General features: G+C 41.8%; 1 protein-coding gene and 1 pseudogene across 2 annotated transcripts in view; both read left to right on the forward strand.

The window, feature by feature from the left end:
* The window catches only part of Lonrf3 (LON peptidase N-terminal domain and ring finger 3), a 34,897-nt gene extending 18,962 nt beyond the window's left edge, over positions 1 to 15,935 (forward strand). For both annotated transcript variants that reach the window (XM_059250669.1, XM_059250668.1), the window contains 6 exons: positions 3,082 to 3,196; positions 6,215 to 6,336; positions 8,427 to 8,585; positions 10,525 to 10,687; positions 11,598 to 11,747; positions 14,988 to 15,935. In XM_059250669.1, the coding sequence (XP_059106652.1) occupies positions 3,082 to 3,196; positions 6,215 to 6,336; positions 8,427 to 8,585; positions 10,525 to 10,687; positions 11,598 to 11,747; positions 14,988 to 15,143 (865 nt within the window). In that variant the 3' untranslated portion in view covers positions 15,144 to 15,935. The remainder of the gene's footprint in view (positions 1 to 3,081; positions 3,197 to 6,214; positions 6,337 to 8,426; positions 8,586 to 10,524; positions 10,688 to 11,597; positions 11,748 to 14,987) is intronic.
* Positions 15,936 to 17,096: 1,161 nt separating this feature from the next.
* LOC131900270 (U6 spliceosomal RNA) lies at positions 17,097 to 17,190 on the forward strand (annotated as a pseudogene).
* Positions 17,191 to 25,684: the final 8,494 nt, after the last annotated feature.

Genomic DNA, 25,684 nt, shown 5'->3' on the forward strand with positions numbered 1-25,684 from the left:
TTGCATATTAGTAGTAGATAGGATTCATCAGTCATCTTCATATGTATAATCAAATGATATATAAAAGTATTCACATATGCTGAGTATGGTGGTATGTGCCTGTAATACCAATAGTCAGAAGTTTGATGCAGGTAAATTAGGAGTTACAGGCCAGCCTGAGCTACAGAGTAAGAGCCTACCCCTGAAAAACACCAAGGAATCTAGGGGAGGGAACACATAATTCTAATCCCAGCACTTGAGAAACTGAGGCAAGAGGATTGTCAGGGGTCTAAGGCAGCACTTGAGAAACTGAGGCAAGAGGATTGTCAGGGGTCTAAGGTGAACTAGGGCTATATAACAAGGCCTTATCTTAAAAACAAACAATAAACAAAGAATGAGTAGTAGTAGTGTATACCTTTAATTCCAGCACTCAGGAGGCAGAGGCAGGTGGATCTCTGTGAGTTCGAGGCCAGCCTGGTCTACAAAGTGAGTTCCAGGACAGCCAGGGCTACATAGAAAAATCCTGTCTCAAAAAATTTAAAAAATGCAAACAAACAAACAAACAAACAAAAAACCCAAACAAAGATTTGGAAATGTGATTCAGTGATAGAACAATTTCCTCGCATGTATAAGGCCTTAGGTTTTATTTACACACACACACACACACACACACACACACACACACACACACACACCACAAAACAGTCAGATGCACAGAATTCACCTCAGCAGCAGTTCCTGAACCCGCCCTGAAATCATACTTCAGAAACCCATCTTGTATTGTAAAACATATATGTTCTAAAGAAAACATTTTAAAGACTCATGTAACCCCTTGGTTTAATAATTAAGACATCAGCAAGATCCCAGAAATGGTCCATATGCCTTTTCTCAATCAGGACCATACTTAACCACAACTCCTGTGTGGTTTGAATGAGATGATCCCCGTAGCCTCATGCGTTTGAATGGTCTACAGTTGGTGGCACTGTTTGGAGAGTCTTAAGAGGTGTGGACTTGCTGGATCAGGTGTGTCCCTGGGGGCAGGCTTTGAGCTTTCCAAACCCTCTGCCATCCCCAGATTACTCTTTCTGTTGCCTGCTTGAGGTTTGAGGGGTGAGCTCTCAGCTTCCAGCTCCAGCCACTTTGTCTGTCACGTGCTGTCCTTGCAGGACCCTAACCTCCGGAACCATGAGCCTCGTGTAAACTGTCTTCTCTAAAGGTTGCCTTGGTCATGGTGTTCTCTCACAGCAATATAAACGTAACCAACCCAACCCCCAAGCTACTATCCTGAGTTCTATTCTGTTTCTCCTTATAATTTTACCATATACGTGCAGCTGTAAATGGTATCGTCTAGTTTGGCCTAAATCTTAAAACTTTGAATTTTAACGTATTTCATCAACCTGGTTGCTTCTTTTGAACTCAGTATCAACATGTAAGTGAAGTTTGCTCGTTTTCATTAGCACATAGCATCTCATTGTGTGAGTGTGCCACAGTCTCTTTATTCTATTCTAGATGGATGCTTGGGTTGGCTCTAGTTAGGAAATATCATGAATGGTCACTGTTTTTGCACATGCCACTGTTTGCCCATTTTTCTACTAGATTGCTTCTTTTCCTACTGCTTTCGGTGTGTTTTTCTTACAAGCTGTAGGTGTATTTAGATACAAGCTTTTTTCTTACCTGTGCATGTTGGTTACGTTTATATTGCTGTGAGAGAACACCAGTCTCTCTGTTCTGTTCCATGAATCTATTTGTCCTTGTGCTAGTACACACTGTTTTAATCACCATGGCTTTATGATAAGTTCTGATGCTTGGTGGAGCAAGTCCTCCCACATCCTTGTTCTTCAGATGTGTCTTGGCTCTCAGCCCTTTGCATTTCCTTATTGCATTTAGAAAGCAACTTGCCAAGTTTTCTCTCAAACAAATCAACCAATAAAGTAACTCATTGAGATGTATTGAGACTCACCAAATGTTTATAGTTCTTTTTTTAATTGATTTTTTTGAGAATGTCATATCCGAGTATTGTATTTACATCATTTTCACCTCTCCCTTTCCCCCCTCCAACTCCTCCTGTGTCTCCTCCTCCTCCTTCTCAAATCATTGACCTCTTCTTCTATTGGCCTCTAATTAAGTATGCGTGATACCATATAATATGAGGCTGACAACCTCTTGCTCTAAATTGAACACTCTTGGGAAGTCAAAAGAAGTTGATCCAGATTTGTCTCCCTTCTTTCTGTGCTCATCATCTTGTTAAATGTGAACCACACTTCTTAATAGTCATCACCAGCTGACCCTAACTCCTGGTCTTGCTTCAGGTGAATCTCTCTTTACACAAAGTAAATCTATGCATCTCTGAATGTGCAGAACACTTTGTATTAAGGGTCCCCAGATTGATTTGAAAACATCCTTCCTTCTGAAAGCAATTAAAATAAGATCTATTGGAAATATGATACATGTGAACATATTTCTATACGTGAGAATGTAGATAGATATATGGACATATTATATGTATATGTTAATAGGAGTAAGTGCAGTAACAATATTACTTACTACTGCTAGGAGAATTGTCTATCCACACAAAAGACAGGCACATGTTTGTTACAGTTGTAAGAGCCTTCAGGCACCAAACATTACCTAAGTGAAGAAAAGATTAAAGGTTAGCAAACAAATTGAGTTTTTCCCTGTAGTAATGTGATGAACAGGGTCTATGTATGTATCTGCATGTGTGTATCTCTCTGTGTGTATCTGTGTGCTTACAATATACTCAGGTAAACAGGTTGGCTAAATACTTTTTAATAATGGAATCTATTCTGACACTCGGAGCACTAATCTGAATTTTTCTTGGACCAAACAGGAAAAGGCTAGAACCAATGTTACAAAATGATTTAGTTATGCCCTAAATATGAACCTATGCATCTTTCTATATATAGTTCAGAAATAAAAAAGAAAATGCTTTCCTTAGGTGTAACAGTACCAGTGATGAAACAGAAAAAGAGTACCCCTCCCACAGGTTTTGACGAACAGTTCTGTGAAACCTTAACCATGAATTCCCCTATCTTTTTTAAAATCTTTTTACAGTTGTCTCCTATTTCATTTCCTAAATTTCAGATTATTCTATGAGCCAGTCACAACACCTTGTGGGCACACCTTTTGCTTGAAATGTCTTGAGAGATGCCTAGATCATAATGCAAAGTGTCCACTGTGCAAAGACGTTCTTTTCCAGGTAAACCTCTCTTTCTTCCTTGGTTGCATGAACTTATTTTGTACTAACTCAGTACCCAACTGGATCCTAAACCACTGTGCTGTGCTTGACCAAAATCCCCCCCCACCCGCATCTGTTTGTTTCTGCTGTCTCCTAGACATCCTTTCTCTCTCCACAAAGTCCTTCAGGAAAATGAGGCAACACATAGCTTTTCAATAACTGTCAGTAATGAAGTTCATTTACGTTAGAAGCAAAACCACGAAATAGATAATGAACACAAATCTTGGTTCTGGTCCCACTGTGGTACCTCATAAACAATTATCTTGAGTGAATTTTGTTTCCACTATCCTTGAACTAGATAGCTCTGATTTCTGCATACAATGATGTTTATTTGTGGTTAAAAAGGTCAGCTGCTTAAGGCTCCAGCCACCACCCCACCAAAGAGCCCTCTCAGACTGTCAATGTGGTCTTTCTACAACTCCTCAGGAGCCACTGTTCTTATTAGCCGATACTTGGCTGCTTGTAAAGCTCTGAAGACTTCAGATTCTTTAAAATTAACTACATAAGCTTACATCTTCAAGTGGGCCTTATGGGCTTTCCTGTGGCAAAATAAAGGAATATGTCTTGCTTTCCTTCCTTCGGATACTTGGGGATCTCAGCTTACAAACAATATTAATATTGCTTCCCCCTTATCATCCTTGAAGAAAGGTTGCAGGTGCTGGGTTATCTCTAGAGAATGGTAATGCATGCTGGTAGTTCCAGGATTTGGGAAACTGAGACAGGAGCATTGTGAGTTCAATGTCTACCTGAGACAGAGTAAGATCTTGTCTCTCAGGAATAAAAGGGACTATTTATATGTTCCTGTAGGTCCAGAGAAGTGTATGTTGAGCTTCCCTTAACTCTGACTTCAACAGTAAGGAGCTAGAGTGAACCCATCATCCAGAGTAGCCTTGAGTATGAGAATGGGAAAGTGTTGAAGTAATGGCTTCCCTTAGATAAAGAGGTGGGATTTGCAACCTGATTGTTGATAAGATTTCCATGGTCCTTCTATTTAAATAAGACATCCATGCTGTGTTAACACTACAGAGTTCACACCAACAGAAGGAAGAAAGTCTACCATGTGCTCAGCCTCTAGAGAAAAGCACTGTTACCATTTTAGGGTGTTTGCTTTTTGGAGTTTTGTTTTAGCATCAGCAGAGGGATCACTTTGCCACTTAGACTGGCTCTCTCTTGAGTCACTGCTTTCCCCTAAAGCCCTTCACTGGACATCATGGTTTTTTTTCCTGTTGCCAGGCAATGGCAGTAGCTGATAAGGCATCCAGTAGGCAGAAGCTGTGGGATCTCAGGCTCAGAGGCTAGAAGATATTCTCATCTATCTCTGTATTCATACAAGGTCATACTTCTACCATTTAACAAAGTGATACATATTCCAATCATGTTCGTGGCAGAATAGAGACTCCTGGGGAAGAAACAAAATTGTCTGAAGCCTGCAGTTTGATACTCAGGAGCTCCCTCTGCTGAGTCCCACAGCAATCAATTCTCTGTAGCTATTTATTTTGTATTTATTATTATTTGAGAATTTCATATGCGTGCTGTATTTACTTGCCTTTTCCCTCTCACTTTCCACCCAACCCTGCCTGTGTTTTCCCCACTCCTTCTCAATTTTGTGATCTCCTATTCTCTATTGTTTCATATATGCGTGCATATAAATATATGAATACAACTTCTCAAGTCCGTTTAGTGTTGCTCATATGCATATGCTCTTAGGGCTGGCCACTGATACTGGATAACCAATTAGGGAGCTTCTCCCTGGGGAAGATTGATTCTTCCTCTCCCAGCAGCTGTTCATCTAGGAGCAGGGCTTCTTGGGATTTCCTCCTTCCACACTGACAAGTTTTCAGGTGTTCTTTGTTCAGGTCTTGTTTAAAGAACTGTGTTGTTCAGATTTCATGGGTACAAGTTTTCTATCACATAGAGAAGGAAGCACACATCCTGGTCCTCTGGCTCTTACAATCTACCTGCCCTCTCTTCTGTGATGTCCCGAGTGTTACATGCAGGGGTTGTGTTGTAGTTGTATCAACTGGGGATGAGCACCCCACAGCGGATTGTTAATGTACGTTTTGACCAGTTGTAGCTTTATGTAGTGGTCTCTGCTGCAAAGAGAAGCTTCTTTGGTGAGGGCTGAGAGCTACACTTATCTGTGAGTATAAGGATAAGTATTTAGAATGCAGTTACAAGTATATTATATTGCTTTAGGAAAGTGGAGGTAATAAATTCTCCTCTAGGTTCCATTGCTTCATGAGCATATATTTTAACATTCATTGTTTGGTCCATATTATTAAATACACACTACTTGTAGATCTCTACATATACATATGGTAGGGATGTTTGAGAAGGACAAACTAGTGACATTTTAACCTAAGTCTGATTCTGAATTTCAGTGATACCTAGATGGTGTCATAAACTGGCAAGTAGACAGTCACCTGTATTTGGCTGTTAGTGTATGTGTGGTTTTTATTTTAACTGAAGTTAAGACATAGAGACTTGGCAATATCTAGGAGCCAGACATTCGATTGGAGTGGAGGCAGGGCAGGGCAGGGCAGGGCAGGATACGTGAACATAGCCTTTTGGTTCTCTGAATCCTTTGACCAGAATCTTTCAGCACTTCCCAGATAGGGCTTGTAAGCACAGCAATAAACTGCAAAGGAAGTATGATTCACCCCTCTTTAATTCAGTCATGAACATCTCAAATCTAAAGCTTTAGGTTGACTTCGAGATTTTCAAAAGTTTAATGCAATGTTTCTTTGTTAAAATATTTTTAATTATAAATGTTCAATTGCATGTTTTTTAAAGAAAATCAAAACTCTAACATCCAAAAGATACATATATTGTGGCTGTATTAGCTTCCAAATTATGGGTCCAAATTACAACACAAGAGTAATTTCACTAATATCTGGACTACATCAGACTCTGGGCTATACAATTCTCTGTGTTTTTCTGTGGACTGTACAATATTCCATTACCGTGTTCCTTTTCTAGTGCTTGCCATCAAGAAAGTATAGCAAAAATGTAATAATGGAAGAACTAATAGCTAAATTCCTGCCAGAAGAACTCAAGGAACGAAGGAGGCTTTACGAAGAGGAAATGGAAGAACTCTCTAAGTACGTACATGCATGTTTCTATTTTCCATTTCATGCACTTCAGATCACGGAAACTGACACACTTCTTACCAGCTCCTTGTTCAATGATATCATGTTCCTAGTTTGAAATGGCCATGGTGAGGTTATTTACATCATGGAAGTCAACAAAGCTACAAATTGCCCCTCCCATCCCTCTCAGAAGCAGTTGTTAAACATTTACCAGCAGGTCTCTGAAGAAGTGCATCAGCCAAACCACACAGCCACCTGATGCATCTCAGCACTAGTTAGTGCATGTTATGGGAAGGAGTGGATTAAGGATTAGCTCAATTAGGAGACCTCATGAGACAACTGGAAGATGCCTTTTAGTGGCTTAAACAGTGGTGTGAGCCATACCTGGGGTTAACACCCAGTTCTATCACTGAGTATGTTTCATGATCATGGGCATGCCATTTCACCTTTCTGGGGGTCGGTTTCCTTGCCAGTGACTTGAAGATGATAGCTCTTACATATGGACTTGTTCTGAAGACCCCAATGAGTTGGTGCACAGCAAGCAATTAATGAATGGCCATGGTGTCGATACTCTGTGTATTTCCTCTGCCACACACGGTGTGAGAGGTGAAGGGGCAGGATGGAGACATAATTGGATCTTCAAGGGCTCTGACTGTTCTGCACTTAGCAGAAAAAGCAGGAAATAATAATGAAGTCCTGTACCTCTGACTACTACCCTCCTCCCTGCCCTCCCAAAGAGTTCTCACGGCATTCTGAAGGCTTCCTGAGGGGAAAATCGCTTCTGTTTATATGCCCTCTGGGGAGAGACCATTTCTGAACTGCGCATCCGTTGGTTTGGATGTGCCTTCACTTGGCATGTTTTTCTCAGAGACTAGAATTCTTTGTTTCTCATTGACTTTTACTTTGAAATTACTCTGTACAGTTTTATCTTTTTCCTGATTCTTCACTTAGTCTTTAACCCAGTGGTCCTCAGCTTTCCTAATGCTGCGACCCTTTGATACAGCTCCTATTGTCATGGTGACCTCCAACCATAAATTATTTTCATTGCTACTTCATAACTATAATTTTGCTACTGTTATGAATCATAATGTAAATATCTGATATGCAGGATATCTGATATGCAACCCTTGTGAAAGGGTTGTTTGGCCCCCAAAGGGGTCATGACCCACAGGTTGAGAATGGCTGCACCTCTCTGAGTCCCTTTCTCACTTAAGATTGTACTAATCAATAGTACATACTGAGGAGCTTTCTGTTTAAAGGCATCTCAGGACTAACCCCTTTTAAGATTTAGACAGATGGTCCTACATTTCTTGGCCCATTTAGGTGCTTTGTCCCTACACTGGCTTTACTAGATGATTCAGAGGACCCAGATCTATGACGAGTTGGCCCAGTTGGGGGTTTCCCGTAGGGTCATGTCCCTGAGTTTTCAAGGGTATTCATTGAAAAGCAGATTCCTGCATTGCAATTCCAGAGTGAGTGCATCGGTATCTCTGAAGGTGTACTGTCTGAGTCTCTAGATTTGAGAGTCCCCCATTATTCTCATGTCCATAAGCATTTGAACATCACTGGAACACATTTGTCTTGTTGACCTCTTGCTGACTGCTCCTCCTAGCTGGGTCTGCTCTGAGTAGTCTCTGAGAGGCATGGCAAATTTGAAATGCATGTAAGGACTTTGCAGGCAGGTTTTTACTGCCCCTCTGGAAAGCTGGGTGCATTTATACCACCAGTGCCACTCTTCATGCCTCAAGAAAAGTGCCTGAACTGGTCCATTTGGGCAGAGAAAGGGAGGAAGAAAGGGAGGGACGGAGGGAAGAAAGGAAGGAGCAGCATAGCTGTCACCCACTGTTTATGGTAATAGAGATCTAATCAATAAACTTAGAATGTGTGCAATGCCAGTTTAGGCTTTCAGACTTGGCTAGTCTCCACATTGGATCATGGAACTTGGCCTACAGCATCAAGTGCACCTCAGTGTTTTTCTATCATCCATTAAACTTTGATGACTCCTTGTCTTACTCCAAGGGAATCATATTGTGACATTTGACCAACCGATCTGTGCTCTACCCTGTTGGTTTGAGATCCATCTCGTATTCTCTTCCCGACAGCTTAAATAAGAACGTGCCTATTTTCGTGTGTACCATGGCCTATCCGACTGTTCCTTGTCCCCTGCACATCTTTGAGCCTTGTTACCGCCTGATGATTCGGAGATGTATTGAGACAGGCACGAAACAGTTTGGCATGTGCCTTGGAGATCCTGTCAAAGGGTAAGTGAGGAGACGTAGGGAACAGGGAAGTTAGGCAGAGAGGGATTTCTGTTTTACTTTGGAGGGTTTCTAGAGGTGGGGTCAACCAAGTTCATGAGGTTAGCCAGCTCAGAACACCAAAACATCTGTGAAGATCACAGTCCCTCTGGGGCCTGTTTTACAGCGGGAAAGGCTCCCTATTTAAAATAACCCTAGAAGTAATATTTCATTAAGCAGGTGCCATACATTATAAAACTTGTCTTGTGGGCTAGGGTTGCAGCTCAGCCTGCCTCCCAGTCACAAAGCCTTAGAATCGATCCTCAGCACTATATAAACCTGGAGTGGTGTTGCACACCTACAATCCCAAAAGTGGAGAGTTGAAGGCCAGAGAATACAAAGTGTAAGGTCATCCTTGACTACATATGAAGTCCAAGGACAGCCTGAAAAACGTGAGAGCCTGTCTCAAAAACAAAAGCCAGAAACAAATAAAGAAAATTGTTTTGTTAAGAGTGTTAGCCCTAGAGCTAAACTACCCACTTTTATATTTGAGTGCTGACCTTGGAGCACCTTTGATGTTGGGAAAATCATATAGCCTTTTTGTCCCCAATTTCTTTGTCTGTTAAGTGGGCATGATGGTATGCCTACCTAACTGGTCTTCCTTATTGGGAGAACTTACGAGTTATTGGTGCACTCCAAGCACTAAACACAGTTCCTGTCTAAATGCATCCATTTGGGATACTGTAACATAATGCTGTATAGTAAGTAATTTATAAGCAATAGATTTGTATTTGAGACAGGGTTTCATACTGTAGCCTAAGTTGATCTGGAACTCACTGTATAGCCCAGACTGACCTCAAACTCATGGCAATCCTGCTTCAACCTCCCCAGTATTAGAATTACAGTGTGAACTACCACAGGCAATAGAAATTTATGCCTACTGTGAAGTCTACAGCCAATGTGCCATAATAGTCATTTTTTGTTTTTTTTTTTTTCTGAATCCAGAGCCTGTACATGCTAGGCAGATGTCTTAGTTGGGGTTTCTATTGCTGTTAAGAGACACTATGACCAAGGCAACATTTATAAAGGAAAACATTTAATTGGAGTCACTCACTTACAGTTTCAGGGGTTTAGTTCATTTGGTCATGGCAGGACATGGCAGCATGCAGGCAGACATTTTGATCAGAAGGCAACAGGAAGTGGACTGAGATACTGGGTGTGGCTTGAGCATATATGAGACCTCAAAGGCCACCTCCACAGTGACACACTTCCTCTAAAAGGGCCATACCTACTCCAGCAAAGACACAATTCCCAATAGTACCACTCCCTATGAGCTTATAGGGGCCAATTACATTCAAACTACCACAGAAGGTATTCTACCATTGAACTATATAGTAAGCCTGTTTTGTTTTATTTTGAGACCAGGTGGGACTAAGTTACCCAAGCAAGCCTCAAATTTGTGATTCACCTGTTAACAGCCTCCTTTATAGCTAGGACTATCATTGTATGCTATCATGTTCATTGTGTTATAACATGGTAGAAAGACAAAAAGAAAGTGAGAGAAGGGAAGTCCCACCTTCCTCTTAATAATGAACACACTCTGGCAGTAATCAATCCACTCATGTGAGCAGAGCCTTCATGGCCTGATCACTTCTTAAAGGTCCTGCCTCCTAACAGTGTTAAAATGACAATAAATTTCAACACAAGCTTTGAGAGGGACAAACATTTAAACTATAGCACTGCACATAATATGTGCTCAACAAATGGTAGCAGGTGTACCATTATGTTCAGATCTCTTTTTTTTTTTTCCATAGATGTTGCCTGTTGTATAGCTGCAGTTGTAGATCAGGGCACAGAAGTCCTCTAGCAAACAGCACAAGGTGTTAGGAATGGCTGGGGTCTAGGCCATGAACAATAGAACTCATCACCAATCTACTCTTTTGAATTGATTCTCAACATACAGGTTTGCAGAATATGGCTGCATCTTAGAGATCAGAAATGTCCAGTTCTTTGCTGATGGCCGATCGGTGGTTGACAGCATAGGCAAGAGGCGCTTCAAGGTGCTCCATCAGGGCCAGCGGGATGGCTACAACACAGCTGATATTGAATACATCGAAGATCAAAAGGTGAGGGTGGCCAGTGCCAACAAACCTAACAGCCAAATTATCAAGGTAGTTTGATATACAAAGATGATTGCAAAGGGGTTTCTCAGAATTGTCTTGGGGCCTTGGGTTTTCTCACCCAATTGCTACTGGATGAATGCTGTTGGGACTTCTTCCCAATTGCATCCATAGTCCTCCCACCCCTTCCCTCTCCCCCTCCCCAAGGGGGCTTGATTTAGAATGGGGTGTCCACATAAGTATTTTAACTATGGATTGATTTATATTTTCCAATGTATTTCTCTTGAGATTATGGTAGATTTAAATATAAATTTGCATTTTTAAAATGTGCAACTTGCCCCAGAACACTATTCCTAAATCAGAGTCATTCACCATCCCAAAAAGTAAAAAAAAAAAAGTCACATGTCCAATTAATCGTTGGTTTTCTGAGCTAATGGGGAGATGAAGAGGTCAGTAATCCCACGCTCATTTATATTATTTATGTAGTAGATTAATACATGATTAATGGATAAAACAATTTGACCTTGAAGATACACTGAGGCACAGATATATTCATACCTCCCTTCCCAGTGAGTAGGAAAGAAAAAGATGTAAAGATAAAAAGAGAAGAGGCATAAGCCAGAGCAATGTACTTAACTCATATGCCTTCACCTGAGCTAGCTCAGGCTTCTGGCTGTCTCTCTGCTTGCTGTTTCAGGCATTTTTCTCAGTTAAACCTTTTGTCTTCCTGCTCTCTCTGCCGTATTTGTACTCCACCCAGCACCTGGCTGCTGGGTATTCCAATCTTACACCGGAGAAAGCCAGATGGATGAAGGAAAGGCAGGTCAGATTCTCAAAAGAAGGTCAGGTGTCAAAAACAACTCTGAGGTGGATGGAGAAGGTAGAGACTGCTTCACTTTCATTTTGACATTTTCAGGTTCAGGGAGAAGATTGTGCTGAACTCATGGGCTTACATAACTGTGTGTATGAGCAAGCATCCTCATGGTTTCATTCGCTCAAAACATCTCTGAAGAATCGGATACTAAATCATTTCGGTCCAATGCCAGAGAAAGATCAAGATCCCCAGGTATGCAAGAATATCCGTGTAGAATAGTTGGCCCCAGCAGGTGGGAGTGTCCAGGCTTTGTGATTAGGTGGGTGTGTGGCTGTCATCCAACAAGTCAGTGCAGAGAAGAGGACAGATCCAATACAGGATTGTGTAGCTAGATAGTGAGCGGCATGGGTAAGACCAAAAGGATCCCAAGTCAGAATTGGGTTAACTGTAGTAAGTAGTAGGGACTTGGAACTAAGACAAATACTGAGAAATAAGTGAGGTACGAGGAAGACAGCAACAACAGCAACCGAAGAACCTCCAGGGGGAGCCCAGACCTGCACCGTGGTAATGCTAGGGTGACAGGACACATGCACAGGCCAGGGAGTAAGAGACACGGTAACTAAGGCTGCTACTTCTGGCCAGCTTCATGTCCCCTTCTCCAGTCCTGCAGGAGCTGGGAGGTAGGATCCCCTACATGACAAGAGTCCAGCTGCAGAAACCTTCATGTCCAGCCCAGATGCATAGCCCTGCAAGTCTAGACCCTCACCATGGTTCCTAGCTTGAGCAGGTCCTGAGAAAACTGGCCCCCAGGACATGGTTCATTAGGTTCTACTGGATTGCTCTTCCCTTGAGGAACAGGTCTCTGTGAGCTCAGGCTGCAGATCCAGAGTCCACTAGGCAAGTGGGGAGAGTTTACTTTCACCACACTTTGCCTGCCTTATTTCAATCAGGCAGTGTTCGTGGGGAATTCCAGTTTGGAGAACAGAAGGCCGTGCAGCTCTATTCTCTTAATGCTACCTTTCCCCATATTCTAAGCTGGCTGTCCCGCAGAATCACTCCTGGAACTTCTTTGATTTCTTTTTTAGTTTATGCTTCCTGATTCTATCACAATAGAAAAATCTGAATATATATATAATATATATATTATATATATACATATTCTGACCTTTCTGCCTAAAGACGGTGTTGCCTGCCTTTCTGGCAGTGTGACCTTGGGTAAATCGCTTCCCCCTCTCAATTTTTCTCTAAAATCAGACAGGATCATTAGGAGTCTGAAGCTCCTCCTCCTCCTCCATTCTGAGGTTTCAAAACACCTGTCGGTTTCCAAATGGGCTGAAGTGTCTTGCTTCCTCCAGCCCACAGAGTGGCTCTTCTCCCTCCACACAAAGGCACCACTCACATGTTCTAAAGAAGGCAAGGCCAGCAAGTGCTTCCTGGTGACCCAGCTCTTGGCTATGGTGATTCAAGAAGACAGCATAACTCAGAACAAGGTCATGTTCAAGCTTAATGTTCCCCTTCACCTGCTGGGGAACGTTCTCTTCCAGTCAGGCAAAAAGACAGGGATCAACAGTGCTAACCACATCTTCCACAGGAGAAAACACAGATGCCTCAGTGTGATTCATAAGGCTTTAATGACATAGCAAGCCCGAATCATTTCCGTTCTTATTAGTTTTGTTATCATGTTGCCTTGGTCGTGGCAGCAGCAGCAAAAACTCATGCAGTTTGCTGTGTCTAATTCGGCAGCCCCAAGTAGTAGTTCCACGAATAAGAGGGTCATAACTTGGTGGGAGGTTTCTTAGAAACAGCCACAGTATTAACATCATCAGTTTAAGTATCTGAGGAAAGAAAGAATAGCAACCTGGTATCCAGAAGTGATTGTAAGAGAAAATACTTTGCACACCATAGTGAGGTATACACACACACACACACACACACACACACACACACACACACAGAGAGAGAGAGAGAGAGAGAGAGAGAGAGAGAGACAGAGACAGAGACAGAGACAGAGAGACAGAGAAGAGAAGAGAAGAGAAGAGAAGAGAAGAGAAGAGAAGAGAAGAGAAGAGAAGAGAAGAGAAGAGAAGAGACAGACAGACAGAGAGCAGACAGAGACAGATTAGAGAGAGACAGGAGAGACGGGGCAGGGGTGTCCAAATGAAGCCAGAGACACAGAAAAACCAAGCGTCGTTCAGGAACATTCAGGGAGAAACACACAAAGCAGTTTGGAGTCAAATAACCTCAGACCAGCATGGGCTTCTCTATAAGTGGAAAGCTGACTCCTTTTGAAAGTTGTGGGAAGAAAACTCATTTGAGGATTAGTAATAAATGTCTAAAATGTGTGCTCAGGAAGCTAATGACAAAGAGAATTTCAGTGAAGGATTGGTAAGGGATGAGAAGTGTCAAAAAGAAAACCCGAGGGTTAACAGGAATGTGTTTTCTAATTGGAATGTTTGGTTGCTGTTCTTTGAAACTGGAAATCATAGCTCTTGGTTTCAGGGGAGATGATAACTATGGCTCTGTTTGTGACATGGTATATTTAGACTACAGCCTTCCACCAAAGTCAAGAAAATGGTGGGTGTTAAAAAGGCATGCCAAGCCCAAAGAGCCGTAGGATTAAAGGCCTGGATTTGAAATGGATCAGTCCAAAGGACCTGACCAGAGCCTTAGAAGTAGAAGAGACAAAAGAGTGAATACTCCAGCTTGTAAAAGCACACTGCCTAGGGAGCACAGTGTATGTGTTAAGATGTTGGTTTGCTTGGTTTAACAAGTAGTAAAGATGATTGCGACTCAACAGAGAGAAGACCCCAGTCCTGGAGGACTAAGGCATTTCTCTTCCAAGAGATCATCCAGGAACCCAGGCTCTTCCATCACAGAGCTCTGCCATCTTTAGAGAGTTCTTTTTTTCTTGACTGAAGAAGACTGAGTATCACCATGACTTCAATCTTGTTAGAGAAAGGAGGAGAGGCGGGAGAGATGGCTCAGAGGTTAAGAGCACTGGCTGCTCTTCCAGAGGACCCCGGTTCAATTCTCAGCACCCACGTTGTGACTCACAACCACCAGTTCAAGGGAATTAGATACTCACTTCTGGCCTCTGTGGCACACAGACATACATGCAGACAAAAACACCATACACATAAAACAATAAAAACTACAAAAGAAAAGAAATGGGGGAAAAAGGAAGGCAGAGGTTGCATACTCTTTTCCCAGAACTTACACATATCACTTCTCTTTTTATCTTTTTAGCCAACATTTTGTCTATGGCCTCACCTAGCTGCAAGGGAAACTGGGAAATAATAATGTCCCCTACCCCTACCACCATGTGGCTGTATGTTCAGCTGAAACAAAAGAAGAGAAAAAGTAATGGAGACTCTCAGCAGTCTCTGCCACACACAGAAGCGGTTCCACATGGGGTGTTTACTTTATGCATGTGAACATCTGTACATGGACTGCATGGGAATAGGATTGATGAACTGTGTTTCTCCGTTGCAGGTTAATCCAAATGGTCCAGCCTGGTGCTGGTGGACATTAGCGGTTCTTCCCCTGGAAAGCAGAGCTCAGCTCCCCTTCCTAGCAATGAGGTCCTTAAAGGATAGACTCAACGGTATTCGGCGAATCCTGGCCTTTATATCCAGAAACCAAAATTAGTGGGAGCAGATTGCGGAAGAGGCATTTCCACCCTCTCTACTGCCCTGGGGTGATTTCTTGTAAATATATCTAACTGCAATAACACCTTAACAGAAGAGAGTATCCTAGAGAGATGTTACTCTGCTTTTTGACCACACAGAAATTGAGTAGGAAGACCAAAAGAATGTCACCTGTTTGACTTTCTGTCTTCAGATGCTTTTTGACACAAACAGCCAGAGGTGTGGAAGAGCCCAGAAAAAGTTGTTTAGCACCAATTTTTCTGAAAGTCGAATGTGACCTGTCTTTCATAGCTGAGTGACTGTGTGGTTGAAATGTGAAGCAGAGATGCTAACATCACTGCATTCTTTCACTGACTTGAGGTCTCGTTTCAAATGGTTCAGGTTTTATAGAGCATTGTGTAAAATAATGTTCATACTTCTTTCTGTTTTAATAATTTATTTTTTGCACTACTGTATCCTTTTTCTACATGTACGTTTGTAACTATTTAAGTGTACATTACTGAAAAGTCCATTGCTTTATTTATTGATGTGGTTGACTATGTATGTAGGGGAAATAACAGTACTAAACATGTGCAATGTTCTTTACTTTTTTTCTGAATTGATCCCAATTCTTGGGCCATTTTTATATAGTTCGTGTCTATCCTAGTGGACTAAGTTTCAAGGAATTTTGGAAGGCTTCTAAGGTAATTTGTCTTCACAGATTCCACTCTTTCAGTTTGAATTAAGTGATAGAAACTACTTAATTGATTTGGCATAAGTTGTGGTGTGTGCAAGAGTAAAGTGAAATAATCCATTTTCTGTGTGTAATACAGAATAAGGCTGAAAAAATTCTTTAGGAATGGAGAGATGAATTAGAAGTGTCTTTTATTACAATCTATTAGAGGTATTTGTTTCGGGCAATCTAGTTAGAAGTGTATTAATTTCTCTCCAGTGCAGTGAAGGATAAGATTAATAGTTATCTGGTTTTTCAGAGAGAATGGCATCAAGGCCTGTACCAGCATCTGCTGAAATACTCGAGGGACTATTCCTTCTTAAGAGTGTAAAGAAATCAGAAAGGTTAGAATCCCCTTAAATCTCTATAAAAGAACCAGAGACTGCATCCATGATTTCATGTCAACACTGCCTTCCCTCCTGGTAACAATGGGCCAAAGATTCCAGTGCAGGGGGAGAAAGGAAAGAGAAGGGGCAGCAGCGGCTGCTTAGCGCTAGTCTGGGGCCTTTGGCGTCAGAGAAAGCTGAAAAATAGATCGTGGGAGTGTTATAATGGCAGAGGAAAATTAGAGCCGGGAAAAGTCAATGGTCACATTTGTTTCTTACTCAAACTATTCCCAGGTGGTTTTGGACAGCTATGGTGTGTTAGTCACATGTAGCCCCTACACTCTGTGTGTGTGTGTGTGTGTGTGTGTGTGTGTGTGTGTGTGTGTGTGTGAGAGAGAGAGAGAGAGAGAGAGAGAGAGAGAGAGAGAGAGAGAGAGAGAGAGAAATTAAAAGTTTAGTCTGGGTTCTTCTGTAACCACAAGAAACGTGAAAGAGGTGGGGGGTTTGTGTTAGACAGAGGTGATCTCCAGATGCTGTAAAAGAGACTCATGTAAGCAGAAAGTGAATGATCATCTGCACTTGCTTATGTAGGCTGTGCTGTCAGAGCATTACCAGCTTTGAAGTTTGGAATAATCTGGGCAGGTGAAGAATGCAAGTGTATGGAATGGAAATATAGGATGGAGTACTATCTGAGTTAAGTCTAGAGGGCTCAGAGAGCAGGAAATGAAGATGCTTTCCTCTCCCACCTGACACCCAACTATGATCATGATGAAGTTCTAGTATGATTGTTTCCTATTCTATAGTGCAAACACAACAGAGAAAAGGGTCAAAAGCTTCTCCACTTGTTACATGTGTTACTTTGGCATTAATTTAACTTGTGTTGAGCTCCAGGTTCTTCATGTATGAAATGGTAGTGGTGCTCACTTCAGCAGCACATATACTAAAATTGGAATGACACCGAGAAGATTAGCAAGGATGGTATGCAAATTTGGATAGCATTCTAGATTTTTATTAAAAGATGGAATAGTGGTGATATTAATAGCATATAGGCTTCCTGGGAATGTTAAATGGGACCTGTCAGAAATTACTTAGCACAGTACCTTGATGATGGGAGATATAAACTGTAACTATTATCAGCCATGTTGTAGAATATTATCAATGGCCTACAGTTACATGAAGAGCTGCCTTTACTTTCAATACTCATTTGTAGCCACTTTAAGCTTGGTTGGGAAAATCCAAACCACTGATTCTTGGATCACAACTTGATGGTTTGCAAGTAACTCCTTTTGTGGTTAAAACTAGGAAAGTAGGGCTGGGGATACAGCTCGGTTGCTATTGTTTGCCTTCCATGCATGGGTCACTGGGTTCTAGCCCAGTACTGTAAAAATATAAGAAAATGAAAGGACGGGAGAACAAATGAATGTTAGAGGTAGAGACTGATTCCTAGGCCAAGAAAATAATTTCCATTTTAATAAGGGCTAAAAAGTAATGCTGTATTTGGGGGGCATCTAGAATTCTTGATAGAATAAAAGCCTTAAGTTTTAGCTTCCATGAGCATAACCAAACCATCCCTCCCTATTCTTCAAAATGTGTTGAAAATTTCAACTATACCAGAATAATTAGATCTCGCCATCTATGAGTTTTGCACATAGCTAATGGTATTTCTTTATGCTGCCCCAAATAACAGGCTCTACAATGATGTGTTGAGAACATACCATGTACCAGGTACTAAACTGAGTGATATCATTTGCCTGAACAAATGAAATAACCTTTTAGACAGCATTGTTAACCCCACATATGGATAAGGAAACAGAGGCTCAGCAATTTTAAAGAATATGCCTATGTAATATTTTCATCCAATGAGTGGCCAGGCTTGGTTCTTTACCTATCATGTAGCAGATCTTTCAACATTTTGAACAGTTTGTTATACATGTTTTATTCAACAGACATGGCAGTCAAATCACAAAACACCCTAAGAACTCAAAACGAGAAGTTCCAGGTGAAGCTGCCCAAAACATCTCCCGTTAATCTAAGGGAAAGAGGAAGTCCGGCTTCTTAATAAAATCTCATTGATAAGAGGGTACCCAATCTGACCCCATGGAAATCTTGGCTGGCCTAAATAGTGTGTTCCTTGGAGCCGCCTGAATCCGTGTTGGGGTTGTTCTCCAGCCAGCTTTTGTTTCAATGATCGCAGGAAGTGGGAAAGTAGGCTTTAACTTTCTTCGGGATGTACATGAATGGGACAATCAGTTGAACTTGACCATTTTTTAGCAGATTGATTGGTTCTGCTTCTAAGCACAGTAACGATGAGTATAGAGATGAAAGCTAAGTCTCAGCCAGAAGGACAAGATTCCCCCTTGTAGACAGTGCCACTTTCTTGGGTTAGTCTTTCTTTCTACCGTGACTTCATAGCTGACCCAGTCCTTTCCTTGTAGATTATTTTCTCTCTGTGTGTGTGTCTATGTGTGTGTGTGTGCGTGCGTGCACACACACATACACTAGGTAGCAAGCAGACCTTATGCCTTTCTGCTTTGTACCGTACTACTGCTGCTAGCTAAAAACCAGCAAAATGTAGAAAGTGAAAAATGAAGAAACTACTTTTCAGCACATAATTTGAAAAAAGGGGTGTTTGCTCCTCACTTTGAGGAGCAGAGAACTATTCCAATAGCTTGCCTTTCTGGAGGCCAACTGCTTCAAGTTCAGTACTGCCTCAGTAGCAGAGTTGAGTTCTGGCATGTGTGGTGCTGCCATTTCTGCCTGTGGAGCTGGCTTGGGTTCAGATAATCCCCTGTGATTAGCCACAGAAGCCTCAGAACTCCCATGGCTGGGCCACCGAACCCAGAGGTCTCTTACTGCCAACAGGTTGTGTCCTGTTGATGGACTGCAACCCACTGGGGCCTGCATGCCCTGTGCCAACTCCATTTCCAGCATTTTAGCCCTAGATTCATTCCTTGGGTTCCCAGCGTGTTGACTGTGTGTCCATTTCTACTCATCCAGGTAGAAACAGGCAGGCTGTAAGTTCTTCCCTGGGCCTAAAGAACGAGGTTTTGATTCTGGATGGAAAACAGCTCTTAAAAGCAAACAGGGCTTTGCTTTCTGGCATTTCTAATATACAGAGAGCAGGAAGGGAAAGGAACCATGCACAGTGTATACATCCAATTCCTTTTAGAATGGCAGATCCCACCCACTCCACTGCTTAACTACTTAATACTCTGGGGTTTACACATCCACGGGTGAAATGAAGAACTTTTCACCTAGAAGTGGGTGTTTCCAAACATGTTAAGTTAACCTCCAGAGAGCAGTGCCTGGAACCACTGTTCCTGGTGTCACTATAAAGCTTTGGCTTCATGACTTTGTAGCATTTAAAAACCTTTTGCAGCCACAAATGTGATTAACAGAAGTTTACAAAGCAACACTGTACCTTGTGCATTATCTTAAAAGTCCACTGGCATTCATCTATTGTTCAGCTGACGAGGACAACTGGTGAGATAAAAAGAAGAGCAAATAGTTCAGCGTGGCACCACTGGCTGATGTCAGATAAATGAGTCTCATTATTGTATGCAGTTCTCTGTAACGCCAGGATTAAAATATCAAGCAAGCCACTTAAACAGTGGCCAGTGTGTATATGTGTTTGCTTTCCATTTGTTTGTTAAGCAGCCATTTTACTTTTTGAGCTGAAGGGAAATTAAGATGCCGCTCCCTCCCCACCAATGCTATTCAACTACCTCTATATGCCTGGTTTCTTTTAGGGGTTCCCTTCTTCTAAATCTGCACAAAATAGTTTCAGCTCATCTATGTTGTAATCTCAATGTGATATAGACAGTCTCTGTGAAAATTGTTTGTTCATTAAACAAAGGTTTCCTGTTGTCTCTATATCTACCAAAGTGTATTCTATTCTAGAAAAGTAATTAACTGGCCGGGATGAGCCCGGTGGTACTTGGGCTACAGTCACAGCTATATGGGAAGCTGAGGCAGGGGGATCACAAGTTCATCACCAACCTAGGGAATGTAGACCCTGTCTCAAAACCTAAAAGCTGGACTTAGTTGTGCAGGCCTGTAAGCCCAGCTGCTTTGGAGGCTGGGGCAGAAGTGTTGCAAGTTCAAAGCCTGTGTGGTTTCAGAGTGAGTTCAAGGCCAACCTTGACAATGCTGTGAGATCTTGTTTCAAAAATAAGTAAATAAGTAAGTAAGTAAATAAACACCATTAAAAAGGGTTGGCGATGCAGCTCAGGCGGAGCACTTGCCTCGCATACACAAGGCCCTGGCTTCCATTCAAATTACCACAGAAAGATCAAAAGAAAAAGAAGTAACCAGCTGGTTACTAGCACGAGTCAGGTCCGTAATTCAAACCACAGCACTATAAAGACTAAGTCAATGCAAATTCGAACAACTCTTTATGGAACCAGGTCTGCACCCCAGCGGCAAACACTTACATGTATGGCAATGAGGCAGGTGTGAATGGATTAACATGACTAATACGTTCTGAAACATTGGCTATAAATTGAGTGGTTTTTTTTTAAAACAAAACAAAATAACAACAAAAAAAACCACTGGAAAGGTTTACTCATATTTAACGACTTATTTTTAAGCATTTTTCTTTCTTCTTTTCCAGCTATCCCACTTCTGCATTTATCATGGGTTTTGTTTTAAGCATTTCTTTTACTCTTCAGTAAAACCATAGATGAGTCCACTGTGTTTTGACCCTATCCATCCCGACACCCTATCCCTCCTCCAACTCCTCCCGGGCCTCCCCTGATATGTTTCCTTTCCAACATCAAACCTTACCTCTTTTTTTTTCCTCTCTAATCCACTGAGTGCAATTAGGGCTGCCTGTGTGTGTGTAGATGTGGGGCCATCCACGGAGGCATGGGAAACCTACCAGAGGCCACACCTCCAAAAAAAAGTGATTCTTCCTCCTCCAGTAGTCAGTAGCCCCCCAGCTAAGGGTTAAAGCATTTTCCAATTATCTGTCTAATTTCTTTGTAAATACAACAGTCTTGTACTGTGGCTGACTCGAGCAGATCACCTTCCCCCGTTTTATCACTATCATTGCCGCGAAAGAAAGCTAGATTTGTTGTTATCTTCTCATCCCGTGACTAACGTTTTTGATGAACTTTTTTTATCTTCTTCATTTTTTAAAAAATTTAAACATTTTTATTTTCATTGAGTGGTTTATCAAGAGGAGCTTAAAGGGAGCTGAGGAGATGGCTGAAGGGGCAAAAGCGCTTGCTGCCAAGCCGGATGACCTGAGTTCAGTCCCTGGAACACACACGCAAAACACACACACACACACACACACACACACACACACACACACACACACACTAACTAACTAAACAGATATAAACAAAATGATTTTTAAAAAAAGAATAGCTTAAGCCAGGAAGTAGTACCCACCTTTACTCCCAGCACTCGGGAGGCAGAGGCAGGCGGATCTCTGTGAGTTCGAGGCCAGCCTGGGCTACAGAGCTAGTTTCAGGTTGGCTTAAAGGTGAAGCCAAATCATGACCAGTTTTATGGCACTGAGGATAGAACCTAGGGTCTCACAAGCCCCAAACAAGTGCTCTACCGCTGAGCTACATCCTCAGCCCAGCACGAACTGAATGATGGGAAAACGGATAAAAAGTCACTGGGCCAATGTGTTATATTAACTAAACTGGCCCCAGCAAGAGTGCTTCAGCAACGTGTCCCATCTTCTCTGCAGTGCTGATTTTTGTGTTGTGCAATTAATGGTGTTTATGCAATTAATGGCGTATGCAACTTCTATTCTACCACTGAAGAAAGGACACAAGAATGAAACGATGAAAAAATGAGCTGAAGCTGGGGATGTAACACACTTGGTAGAGTGTTTGCCTAACATACAAGACACCCTGGGTTTGGTCATCAAAACTACATAAAGTTGGCATGGTGCACCTGGGAGGTGGTGGCAGGAGGATTAGAAGTTTACGGTCATTTCCATTACATAACTAGTTCAAGAATAGCCTGGGATTCTTGAGACTTTTTTTAAAGAAAAAAAAGAAAAGGAAGGAAGGAACGAAAAATTGAATTGAAAGACTGGGATTTAGCTCAGTGATAGATTGTTTGCTTAGCGTATGCAAGGCCATGGGTTCAATTCCCAGTAAAGAAAAAAGAACTGATAATCCAGGTTCACTGTCACACAGCTATAATGCCCTCTAGAGAGGCCCAGAAAGGATGATTTTGAGTTCAAAACCACTTTGGACAATATAATGAGAACCCCTCTTTCAAAACAATAAAAAGGAAGTAGAGAATAGCATAAAATAAAAAGCCAAGCATGCTGTTACACACCTATAATATCGGTTACTCAGGACGACTGAAGTATGGAAATCATGAGTTCAAGGATAGCCTGGGAAACATGGATTCAGTCTTAAAAACAATGAAATAAAATGATGGGAAAACTCTGTCTACTTGGGCCCAATCCTGTTTGTTCTAACATGACCTATGGAGTAATTGAGAAAAATCAGAATTCTTGGCCAATTAAGGCCCAGCGGGGATGGTTGTTTGTGTGCAGTCTGACTGTCTCTATTCACAGGAGACACGCTACACTTAAGCCAAAGGCGCAAGCTCCCTTTCCAAGCCGGTTCTTCCACCCAGAATGGCCGCATAGCTTTCTCTCTAGAGAACTGGATTGGGCCATCTGTAAAGAAAGCCAGTCCTATTTGTTATTGTTCCAGAAGCTTCAAGTAAATCCAAAGCTGTCAGTTTCTGCTTCCTCCCCTCTGGGATCCATTCTGGCTCCTTTGAGTTTTCCAGGGCCAAATATGGTTCCCTAGAAAGTTCTCCCAGTGACAAAATGAAGGTCCAGGAAATGGAGAAAAGTGCCTTAAGCTCATGGGCTCCCCAAAGCCACACCACCACCTTCTTATAGTTTGATTTCTTCATCCCCAGGAAAGGTTGAGGGAGGGTGGGAGAGGAGGAGACTCGTCTGTGGTCATCTCAAGGTGGATATGTATCCTAGTCAAGAAGCCTTAGCATCTCCACACCTCCTACCACTCTCCAGATTTTTGCTTACTTACAATTTTCCCGCTCTGACCTATAGTCACACTGATTGGCCACCTTTGTTTCCTTTCCACTTTTACACATATATGTACTAGCACATACCACTGGTGCATTGAAAAGCCCTGAAAAAAATTTCCTACATCTATTGAAGTGCAGCACCCTCAAAATTGTACCTCATTGCAAATACCACCTACCATCTTGGGAGTAAGTATCAACAATGTCTAAATGCTTAAAGTTCATCAAAATTAAGTCCTCAAAATAGCTCATTTGCTCTCAATCCAATGATTCTACAAATATCTGGCTTCTTAGGGATGCTAAAGGTTTAGTATAGTTCTATTCAATAATCACAGGAAGGGGTAGGATAACTGCCCCTTTAGGCTACCGGGATGTCTATTGACACATTGAGTATGTGGAGCAGGATAGACAGAGAAGATTATCTAGATTTAATATTTAATATTTATGTATGTATACAGATATACCTATATGACATGAAAGTAGGAAAACTATGAGAAGGGAAGAAGAGGTATAAAAGAGGGTGGTGAACCAGAGAGTGTAATGGTAGTTAGTTTTATGTCAACTTGACATGAACTAGAGTCATCAGAGAGGAAGGAGCCTCAACTGACAAAATGCCTCCATAAGATCAGGCTGTAGGCAGGCCTGTAGGGCATTTTCTTAGTTAGTGCTTGATGTAGAGGGTCCCAGACTATTGTGGGTTTTATAAGAAAAAGCAGGGGAAGCAAGCCAGTAAGCAGCACTCTTCCATGGCCTCTGCATCAGCTCCTGCCTCCAGGTTCCTGCCCTGTTTGAGTTCCTGTCTTTGCTGATTTTGATGATGATGGTGATGTGAAACTGTGAGTGAAATAAACCCTTTTCTCCCCAGGTTGCTTTTGGTCATGGTGTTTCATCACAGCAATGGTCTCACAGCAACTGTCTCACTGAGACAGTAGAGGAGAAATAAATATCACATTTTGCTGATACGTGGAATCAATCTTTGGCACAAAAGGAGACTATTTGGGGGAACCAAGGGGACTGGTGGGTGAGGGTAGAATGGCTAGAGATGGTAATGGGTGAATATGAGCTAGGTACAATAGTATATCTGAAAATATGTTAATAAAGTCCACTATTAAAGTGTTAATCACAAAAGTCAATTTAAAATGTAAAAAGGGAAAAAAGGAGGAGGCTTGAGGAGATGGCCCTCCCCTTTGGAATCTAGGTTGTGTTTCTTGCTGAGTTTCAACACAACTGACTCCTGAAAAGATTGCCTGCAGACACGACACTTTTTTTCTGGACCTTATCACAAACAAGAGTATGGAAACATTGAATAAGCCATGCCAAAGCAAAACAAATGTGACCTTTGAGTTTCGACCTTATCGGCACTCCTCTATCCTCCATAAATCTTAATAATGTAACTGTACCTCATAAACCAACTCATGATTTCATCTACAAAAGGAAATGTTTATAGAAGAAATAAACAAGCTAATACTTTTTATTTAATTTTAAAATTTTGCCTAATTTTTTTTTTTTTTTTTTTTTTTTTTTTGGTTTTTTGAGACAGGGTTTCTCTGTGTAGCTTTGCGCCTTTCCTGGAACTCACTTGGTAGTCCAGGCTGGCCTCGAACTCACAGAGATCCGCCTGGCTCTGCCTCCCGAGTGCTGGGATTAAAGGCGTGCGCCACCACCGCCCGGCTTGCCTAATTTTTAAGCTTTTTTTTTAAAGTCTTTGAACCTGGTTATAATTGCATCCTTCGACCAATGTAACTAAAAACCAAAACCAAAACCCTATAGAGCTATTGTTTAAGCCAATTAGGCATGACCATCTGTCTCTCCTAAGAAGCCTGCATGGGTATGTACTAACTCATCTTTACTCAATGGACCCTGACTTTCTTCACACTGACTCATCCTGATTTTTTTTCTGCCACATCAGCCAAGGTCCCAGCCTTATCTGAATGGAGGTTCCTAGGAGTTGAACCACCTGGACTACTTAAAGTTGAATCCCAGAGGCAGATCACTTGCCTAGCGTATGCAAAATCCTGGGTTCCATTTCTACTCTACAAAACAAAACAAAATAAAACAAACAAGACCCCGGCCCCAATCCAAAATCCTTCCAGGAGATGGCAGTGTCCTCTTAAGGGCTTTTTTTTTTTTTTTTTTTTTTGTTATCTCAGCAAATGATTTGACTTTCTCCCTTCATCCTGTACTATTTGTACCTAAGCAGATATCACCACACATGTGGAACACATGTATCTTTTCTCTTACACACACACACACACACACACACATACACACACACACACACACACACACACACACACTCACGCATGAGACTTCATGTGTGCCTTACCTGCAGTTTATCAATGATCTCATTCATATACTCTATTTAAGCTTCTCTGCACACTAAAGTTTACAGTCAATTGTTTGAGACAGTTCAGGTTGTATTAACCTGACATCACTATAATATTTCAGAGATTTTTCTGGAGGTCCAGCATA

Source organism: Peromyscus eremicus, chromosome X (genome assembly GCF_949786415.1).
Source record: "Peromyscus eremicus chromosome X, PerEre_H2_v1, whole genome shotgun sequence".
NCBI classification, from domain to species: Eukaryota; Metazoa; Chordata; class Mammalia; order Rodentia; family Cricetidae; genus Peromyscus; species Peromyscus eremicus.